Source organism: Condylostylus longicornis, unplaced genomic scaffold, assembly GCF_029603195.1.
Source record: "Condylostylus longicornis isolate FDR11 unplaced genomic scaffold, ASM2960319v2 ptg000128l, whole genome shotgun sequence".
Taxonomy (NCBI): domain Eukaryota; kingdom Metazoa; phylum Arthropoda; class Insecta; order Diptera; family Dolichopodidae; genus Condylostylus; species Condylostylus longicornis.
Window position 1 is genome coordinate 256,981 of NW_026578096.1, and position 10,520 is coordinate 267,500.

General features: G+C 28.4%; 2 protein-coding genes and 1 pseudogene across 2 annotated transcripts; 1 reads left to right on the forward strand and 2 right to left on the reverse strand.

Annotated features, from left to right (window-relative positions):
• Positions 1–1,482: 1,482 nt before the first annotated feature.
• LOC129614932 (uncharacterized) lies at positions 1,483–5,688 on the forward strand. Its single transcript, XM_055529888.1, has 7 exons — positions 1,483–1,717; positions 1,781–1,935; positions 2,494–2,653; positions 2,897–3,208; positions 3,281–3,661; positions 3,881–4,987; positions 5,633–5,688. Exons 1-7 carry the CDS (start codon positions 1,483–1,485, stop codon positions 5,686–5,688), a joined length of 2,406 nt encoding a protein of 801 aa, XP_055385863.1.
• Positions 5,689–5,832: 144 nt separating this feature from the next.
• Positions 5,833–8,156, reverse strand: LOC129614933 (uncharacterized). Its single transcript, XM_055529889.1, has 3 exons — positions 7,571–8,156; positions 7,224–7,525; positions 5,833–7,086 (listed from the first exon to the last, which is right to left on the reverse strand). Exons 1-3 carry the CDS (start codon positions 8,154–8,156, stop codon positions 5,833–5,835), a joined length of 2,142 nt encoding a protein of 713 aa, XP_055385864.1.
• The window catches only part of LOC129614934 (putative uncharacterized protein DDB_G0282133), a 25,389-nt pseudogene continuing 23,021 nt past the window's right edge, over positions 8,153–10,520 (reverse strand).

Consider the following 10,520-nt stretch of genomic DNA (forward strand, 5'->3'; position numbering starts at 1 on the left):
TAATACTGCATGATATTAAAAAAACCCCATCATATTGAATTCAGATTTTGAAAACATATTTAGATAATTTCAAAATTATAAAACAATTAAAAATTATAAAAAATGGATCCAAAATCGCTGAAAGCACAAGCTCTGGCAGCTTGGTTCAACTCAAAGAACTTTAATTTTGAGTATTATATAAAATTTAACGCTGACTGGCATAATTTAAAATTTAGTGGTTGGGACGACATCGATAAGAAGGGAGGATTAACAATTCAAGAAATAATGCTACATCCTGATAGTGGACCTTGGCTTTACAAAGGCGGATTTACTTGGATGTATCCGAAAATTAAACCTATTTAAGATATGTTTATATATTTTATAAATTAGAAAAAATAAAATTTTTTTTCTTTATATTATATATTTTCAATTCAATTATATATTTTAGATCTAATTTATGTTTTATTACAAAATTTTATAAAATTTCAGAAATTATATTAAAATTCGAAATGAATAAAAAATAAAATTTCTGAAGTTATTATTTATTTATTTATTTTTTTCAGACTTGTCATTATTATATAGCAAAATTTATTCTTCTATAGAAAAGTGCCCCCAAGCTAGAGTATGCACGTTATCATCTTTTATAAATCTCTTATCATCTAAATAACTTAAAGATATTTTATTCAAATTTTGTGTATATAATGTATGAGACTTACTTCTAAAATTTAACATTTTTCTAACTAATATTTGTTTTTTATACAAACAATCTCTATAATTATCTATTGTAAATTTTTTTACTACACATTTTTTTACACCTTTTGCTTTAGATATAGATTTTTTATTTTCAATATCAACTGAATACATTTTTGCTCTTAAACCTATGAATTCCAAAACCTATGAATTCTCTTAAACCACATTGAAAAACGATTAGTTGTACTATACGGACGTATTTTTTTGAGCTCTTGAAAATAATAATTTTTTTATATACTAATAAAGTATTATTGATTTTGAATTGAGCAATTTGGTAAATTCAAATATTCTGCTGGAATTTGCCTATTTTTGCTTGATTGTATCACATAGATTGGCGAGTTTTATAATAAATTTTATTAAAAAATTAATCCTACTTGGCGGTAATAGAAAAAAAAATATTAGGAGCCGTTAAGTATCCTGCTATCTTAATGAACATACTTACTTATAAGATTTTCCTAGTAAATAATGGCTGAATGCCGCCAATGTAAAAATCCTATTAGAGGGGAAAGTGGAATTAGATGCGCGGGCGTTTGCGGCAAAATCTACCACGAAAAAAAGTGTGCTGGACTTGATCAGCATACCATTGGTATATTGGATACGAAGAAAAATATCAAGTTTGTATGCGATGACTGTATTCTTTATATCCACAATGTTGATCTGGTGCTCAAAGATATCCAGGATGCTGTTGTTAAAAATAATCAATATTTGATTCAATACAAAAACGAATTTGAATTTTCATTAAAAACCAATGAAATGGAGATAAAAAATTTATTGGAAGCTATTGAAAGTAGATACATAAGCAGAGTCGAAGAAATGAAAAGATCCCAAGAAGTGTGTGAAGCTAGTGTCAGAGAAGTTAAAAATATGCTGAAGCTCACTGATAATTTTAAGACCCAGAGCGAGAAGGTCTGTCAAGAATTACAGGCAAGTAAAAATTTAAACGATGAACTTTTAAATAATTTTAAATCCGTGGTTAATGAAAGTATTCGTAATGTAAACAAAGAAGGAAAAAAAACTTATGCCGACATTATAAAAAAAAAAAAACCGGTAGTTGTCATTAAACCTAAAACGTCACAGACTTCAGAAATAACTAAACAGGTTGTCAAAAAACAAATAAACCCAGTAAACTTGAAAGTTGGTGGTTTAGCTAAAAATAGGGATGGGGCAATATCGATTGTTTGTGATAATGCGGAGATGGCTGAAAAAGTTAAAATTGAAGCGGAAAAAAATTTAAAAGAAAATTATGAAATAATGTTACCAAAAGAGAAAAAACCTAAAATCTTAGTAGTAGGAATGTCAGAAGAGCATAGTAAAGAAAAGTTGATTGAATTTATTAATAAGCAAAATGATATAAAGCATACACAAGATGTTAGGTTTATACGATCGTATAAATCAAATAATAGTTTCAAAGCTATAATAGAGTTTCACGTAGATGATTACAAAAATCTGTTAGATATAGGTAAATTAAGAATTAGTTGGGATAGATGTAGGATCTATGAAAATTTTGATGTAAGGAGATGCTTCAAATGTTTAGCATTCGGCCATAATAAACAAAACTGCAAAATACTAGGAGTTGTTTGTTTGAAATGCGGAGGTGATCACTTAGTGACAAATTGTAAGAGTGATACCTATAAATGTATCAATTGTATAAGGACTAGGCAGAATTTAAAAATTGAAGTAGAGGTAGATCACAAGGTTTTTGATAGAAGTTGTCCTACATTATGTAGGAAAATTGAAGTCGAAAGGAAAAGAATGTTTTTATAGCAATTAAAATATAGAGCTGAAGATATGATAAATGGAGTATACTTGAATATCCAAGGATTAACATCTAACTTCGCTGCGTTAGAAGAGCTGGTGTGCAAATGCAAGTCCGATTTCGTAATTTTAAGTGAGACCCATATTACGGAAGATATGAATGTAGGAAGTATGCAAATAAATCAATTCAAAATTAAAGGCTTCAATGATTTGCATTGTTTTTCTAACTCCAGGCACACAGGTGGTGTTTCAATTTATGTATCAAAGAAAATAAAGGCAGTAGAAATTAAAAAAATAGCAATTAATAATAAACTATGGATTCTAAGCATTAAGCTAATAATAGATAGGAAAAGTTTGAATGTACTAGCTTTATATAGATCGAATGTAATGTGTTACAATGACTTTATTGTAGAATTAACAAATTACTTAGAAAATAACATGAACTTTGCTGAAAATTATTGTATTGCGGGTGATTTCAATTTGGATTATTTGTGTAATAGTGCTGCAAAAAGACAAATAGAGCAGCTTCTAAAAGATTATGGGCTAAAACAATTAATAAATGAACCCACTAGAGTAACAAACGTATCGGGTACATTGATAGATTATGTTCTAGTTAATCAGTTCCCAAAAATTGAAGCGAGAATTAATAAGGATCTAAATATCACGGACCATGAAATGATAAGCATCAATGTAATTATTGAATCTAATAAGAAAACCCCAGAGCGTATAACATATGTAAAATATGACAAAGAAATATTTTTAAATGCGTTAAATGAAAATAATATAAATATCACAGCAAACATAGAAGATTTAAATAGTTGTGTTCTAAATTTAGAAAATGCAATCAAACACTCAATCCAAAAATTAAGAAAATCTATAACGGTAAGGAATAATAAAGCTGAATGGTTCAATGAGGAATTAAATACCATCAAGTTAAATAAGATTCATTTGAGAAGCAGGCACACTATGCTACAAAGTCATGATAGTTGGAAACAATACACAAAAATTAGAAATGAATATAAAAAAAAATGTCAAGAAGCAAAGAACAAATATATTGAAACTAAAATTGAAAGTAAAGTGGGGAATCCCAAAGAAATGTGGAGAACTATAAAGAAATATGTACTCTTGAAAGATGAATATTATATATCTGAATTAGAAATAAATAATAAAAAAATAAGTAACAGATTAGAAATAGTAAATTCTTTAAATGAATATTTTATAGAGAGTATTAAAAAAATTAATAAACAGATTCCTATGATGAACTACACTGATAATATTACTCCGGTAAATAATTGCTTTACTTTCAAGAAAATTAATATTAATGAATTACTCAATATAATAAAAGTAATGAATAATAAAAATGATTTCAATGGCCTCAATTCCAAAATATTATTAGATTGCAAAGAAGTTTTTCTTCCAATTCTTGTGCAAATAATTAATAAATCGTTTGAAGATGGTAAATTTCCTGAAGCTTGGAAAGAGTCAGTGGTGGTACCAGTAAACAAAGTTAAAAACGCTAAAAGTGCGGATAATATGCGACCGATAAATATGATGCCACTCTTTGAAAAAGTTTTGGAGAAGGTTGTGTGTAATCAGTTGGAGAATTTTTTGGAGAGAAATGAAATATTATGTAAAGAACAATCTGGTTTTAGAAAAGCGCACTCTACGGAAACTTCTTTGACTTGGGTCTTGAATGAGTGGAGAAAGGAAACTGATAGTGGAAAAATGATAGTAGCTGTTTTTTTAGACTTGAAAAGGGCTTTTGAAACCATCAGCAGAGAAATATTGATTAGTAAATTAAAGTCGTATGGGATTCGAAACAAAGAATTAAGCTGGTTCTCATCATACCTAAGTAGCAGATCTCAAAGAACGAAGTTAAAAGATGTATATTCTGATGCTAGATTTCTAGACCTAGGAGTTCCTCAAGGAACTATTTTGGGTGTAGTCTTATTTTTATTATACATAAATGACATACAAAATGTGTTAATTCATTCAAAAGTATGTTTGTTTGCAGACGACACATTGACTTATATTGTTGGGAAAAACGCCGATATAATTGAACAGCAAATAAATTCTGATATGGATAATTTACATAAGTGGCTGTGTAGGAATAAATTAATGCTGAACACCAGTAAAACAAAAGTTATGTGTGTAAATGGTGGAAACAGAAACATTGCGGTTAAAGTGGATAATGTAGAAATAGAATCTGTTCAAAGTATAAAGTACTTAGGAGTTTTTGTTGATAACAAATTGAAGTTCGATGAGCATACAGACTACATTCGTGGGAAAATATCCAAGAAAATTGGTTTCCTGGCGAGGATTAGAAAATCGGTATCTGAAAAATGTGCTGTAATGTTGTACAATAGTCTAATTCTTCCACATATAGACTATTGTTCATCTATTCTATTTATATGTAGTGAAGAAAAGAGGAACAAATTACAAAAACTTCAAAACAGAGCAATGAGAATCATTTTAAAAGTTAACAAGAGAACCAGCATTGCAAGTATGCTTTTAAAACTGAAGTGGATGAATATAAACCAAAGGTTAAATTTTAATGCATTGGTGTTCATCTTTAAAATTAAATATGGTCTACTACCTGAATATTTGCAAAGAAATTTGAACTACGTCGGAGGAAATTACAATTTGCGAAACGTTGGTGATTTCAGACTGCCACTTTACAAAAGATCAAGCTCGCAGAACACATTATTATACAAAGCTACTAAATTATTTAACTCTTTACCAGTACTGGTGAAAAATGAAAACAATTTTGCCACATTTAAAAAAAGTATTATTAAATTCTGTTGATTTTTGCATTTCTTAACTTTATGTACTTTCTTTGTATTTCTGTAATTAGTAGATCTCTTATGTATATATTAATTCTATATAGTAATTGAATTTTCAAATTTATTATAAAATTTTGAATTGTTAAATTTATACAGATAGATAAATTTTATTTACAGTTGATTTGATATAGAATAGTATATTGAATGTACATATAACGAATGTTTTATAAAAAGTTATCATAACTAATAAATAAATCTAAAAAAAAAAAAAAAAAAAAATTCCTTTATAATGCGACCATTGCATTCGTCTTTCATCATACCTAATACTTTTTTGTTTTTTCTGGGAATATTATACGGATTTGTAGAATTATATTCAGAAGTATCATATCTAGAATCGATATCAGGTAACATATCACTATAAAAGTCGTCCGTTTTTATGGTGTAAATGAATGAATCTGTATCCATATAATTTAAACTAATATCTTCTTTATACTTTAATTTAATATAATCATAATGGAACCTATACATTGAAATGCGCTATACTGTGAAAATTCGATCGGGATATTTAAGCTCGAGCGCCCAAACGGCGGCCACTACTTTCCCAATCAGTTACAATTTTCACATCCTTTCTTTTGTCTACATTTTCCATGGTTTTACCATAGTTAGCATTGTTTTGCTTTTTGAAAAAGTTTTTTTGAAAATCATTTGTAGCTCGGGTTCTATGAAAATTATTCAAATCAATAAAGCTCTTTAGCCAGCGAGATTGATTGAATTCTAATACTCTATAAATTTTCTTTAAAATTAAACCATGTTTTAAACAGTGTTTTAAATTTCTATAGTGAATGATATATTTTTTTTTTGCCTCCAGATCAGCTACTAACTTTTTCTGTTTCATATTAGAATTTTGCTTATTTTCTGCACAGAACGGTAAGTCGTTATGTGAAACATGTAAAGAAGATGGATATTCTAAATCCACCTCTAAAATATAGCCTATCTCTGAGTCATCTGATATATTTGAAACATCAATATCAACATTTTTACACCACTTAAAATTTGAATGGGGTAGATATTCTGATTGGGCTAGACCGTAAAGATTGTTTACGTCTAAATACATAATATATTGTGATGGCTTATTCGCATCGTAATTCTCTAAGTATTTATTGTTAGCAACAGAATGCCTTAAGCTGCATTGCGTTAAACCGCCTCTTATACCTCTTTTAATAAAATTATGCATATTGATATCCGTTAACAGTTCCAATTCGATTTTTGTTGTTTTTAACATAGAGTCCCAAGCCAACCCAGGAGCCGTAAAATATTGACAAGGATCTAAAGAATATATTTTCAGACATACTTGACGGAAATTTTGAAAAATATCTGTTAATAACAACACATCTATCTTTAAATATAATTCTAAATAATCACGTAAACTTTTGCATTCAAATTTTTCCCATACTCTTTCCGCGTGAGCATAATCTTCGTCTGAGTAAACACTATCTAATAGACTATTATTAAATTGAATTTTTGATGGTAGTGTAGTATCGTTTAATTTTTCCCATGAATTTAGATATTCATATGGAAATATCCCTTTACGTCTGACCAAAGAAAAATTTTCAACATCGGTAAACATTTTTCTCACAGTTAATAAATCGCTATCAGATAAGTATGAAGCTAATAATTCTAAACTGGTATCCATAAATCTAAAAGAATCTAAAAATCTAATTTCTACAAATTTATTTTCTTCGTATTCAATCCACTTAGAAAGAGAAATATAATTTTCTTTATTAATAGGTATAACATTAATATTCCCATTTTCTAAATGCTTTTTTAATTTAACATTAATATAATATTATTTTCTAAATGCTTTTTTAATTCTAATTCTGTTAATTTTTTCATTGGAACTATACTATCTAAATACTTACAAGCTATATTTTTCACATTTTTAATTAAATTACTTACAAAATCATTCTCACATCCAGGATTAGTCTGCATGCGAAATTCATCTAAATTATCATCATATGAGCATTTAATGTAGTATGCATAAGAGCACGGAACATGTTGTTGGATATCTATCGTTGATGATATCTTCGGATCTGGTGAGCATGTATCGATATTTTCTAGAATGCATTCAAAGTCCGCGTAAATTGCAAAAGGAACTACCATTTTCTTTCCAAAGTTTTTGAATTTTAGTATCTTGTTTTCATTTTTTGGCATTGATGTAACAATTCTGTTACACTCAGGCTCATGTTGTTTTAAATCCGCTTCATTATAAAAATGTAACAAGCAATTTTCACATAAAAAAATACTTCCTTTATGTTTACTGATTTGTGATGCGATTAGTCTGGATATATTTTTTATATATACATAGTGTGATTTTTCTTCGTTTTCTATCAACAACAGATTTATATGATGCACTTTTTTTTCTGTTGTACAATAATACGGTCCACTAATTTGAAAGAACGTATTATCGTTGGTTTCCACTTTTTCATATCCAAAAACATTTATGCTGATATTTGAGTTTAATTCTTCAAATATTTTTATATCACTAACTTTAAGCGGAAATGTTAACCCATCGAATTTTAAAGAAATATTATTTTCTAATGTAATTCTTTCCGCTCTAATATCTCGAATCTTATACGTTGATGTTCTTTCAGGGTGATTTCCAGTATGAAATGCAGCTGCTACACTCCATTTAAAGCAATATTCATCTGAATTCATAATGTTGATGCATGCTTTTTTATTTTTTATAAATAGCGGTAATGGTAGATATTGTGAACCACGTAAAGGTTTGTATTCATTGACGTTAATTTCCAAATGTATAATTTTAATTAACGCCCATCCACTATCTCGTTCTTGAAATTCGTCTGTCTTTTTTATAATATTCTGCATCATCTTATCATGGCTTTCATATATTTCAGCTTCATGTAATATACGCAACATTTGCTATTAAACGATTTTATTGATGTTATGAGTTCATCATCATATTCATCATCAAAATTAACTTCAGCATTCCCTCTTTTTTCGATTTTTACATATTCTGCAAACAGCTCCAAATTAAATTTAAATGCTCGATGTTTTATTAACATGCTGCTTAACAATTTGGTGATCCTTTCTTTGGAATTTTGTAGAAACGATTCGGGTAAAATATTGCTTTCATCATTATTTTCTAACATGAAAGTTTCCACCCGTTCTTTGAAATTGCTCTTCACACGTTTTAAGTCTCCATCCACAATTTCTTTAGCATTTTTTTTATGTGCAAATGTTTTAGTATGATACAGCCAATCCTTGCATAATACTTCAATATTGCAATCTAAGCAAGTTTTGAAATTATTTTGAACTGAACGTTTCATTTTTATAATTCCTTCACTGACTAATTTTTAATTAATTCTTAATTAATTTTATGTAGTTTTACTGATGCACTCAAACAAAGTACTATTTATAAATTATATTTCGGTAATTGTATTGAAGTTCGTGTTTAATTTAATATCATTCAAATTCTTTGATAATTTATAATGGTTAACCGTATCCTATACTAGGCTATTTTTACATAATTAATATCATTTCATATTATTACAGAGTCTCCTGACGTCATATTATTACTATATCTCCTGACGTCATTTTTCAAGTTCATGAAGACATAATATAGTATAGTATCATATCATTTTTTTTTCAATTCCCTCATTCTGCAATACAGTTTTAATAAAATTTCTTATCTTTTATAAAACTTGAAAAAAACCGCAAAAATATTTTTTAAATTTTTTTTTATCTCAAAAGCTTTCATTTTACATTTTTAAAAACTCATGTCGAAAAAGAACGATTTTCATACATTTTTATGATAATGGAAAAAATTGCTTTCATCAGACAACCATAGGATATTCTTATTAAAATAAAAAAATTTCAATCGGTTTCAACAGCAGCCGCTACAACCCGGTTCTTCGCCACCGCCACCGCCACCGCCACCGCCACCGCTGCCGCCACCGCCCTCTCCTAGAACCTGTTTATGAATTCGACACTGTTGGAACCTGCTACAACTCAACTGCCCCAACCCTTACAACCTACCGCGAACCTCCTCCGGCTCTTAAAACCTGCTACAACTCGGCTCTTAGAACCTGCTACAACTCGGCCCTTAGAACCTGCGAAAATTCGACCTTTAGAACATGCTACAACTCGGCTCTTAGAACCTGCTACAACTCGGCTCTTAGAACCTGCTACAACTCGGCCCTTAGAACCTGCTACAACTCGGCCCTTAGAACCTGCTATAATTCGACCTTTAGAACATGCTACAACTCGGAACCTTAGAACTTGCTACAACTCGACCCTTAGAACCTGCTACAACTCCGGCGCTCACTCCTACAACCTGCTAAAACTCAACCCCTCCTGCAACTCGACTTCATCGTCATCGTCATTTCAATTTCATAATACTCCTCCTAAATATCAATTTCATAATACTCCTCCTAAATATCAACAGCTGTCAAAATATTTTTGACGTTATTATTGTTATTATTATTAATACTATTGTTATTGTTATTATTATTATTATTATTATTATTGTTATTTTTATTATTATTATTATTATTATTATTATAATTTTTAATATTATTATTATTATTATTAATATTATTATTATTATTGTTACTATTATTATTATTATTATTATTGTTATTATTATTATTATTATTATTATTATTATTATTATTATTATTGTTATTATTATTATTATTAATATTATTATTATTTTTAATATAATTTTATTATTAATATGATTTTTATTATTATTATTATTATTATTATTATTATTATTATTGTTAATATTATTTTAATTACAGTGGAATTCACTTATAACAACGTCGCTTACAACGACGAACCTAATAAAACGACCAAACTTCCAACATTTGTTTGGCCGACATACATTTTCTTAGAAAAAAAAATTTGACATAACGACACGTCTATAGCGACCGTATTGGATGTTACAATTCGTTTTTTTTTTTGAGTTTTATGATTTTTAAATCGGACATAACAACGAAAAAAAATAAAAAAAAAACACAAAAGCACAATAATTAAAAAAAAAATACAAAAAAATCAAAAAATACATTTATGCACAATTTTTCGTTTGTTTTGTGTATTTTGCTTTAATTGTCAGTTAAAGCGAGAAAACAATGTAATGTCCATTATGTAGTTATAGTTTTGCACATAAATTTTTTTTTTGTTAGCTATGGTTGCTGTCAACACGTTCAGTGTAGCAGTCAGTTTTAACTG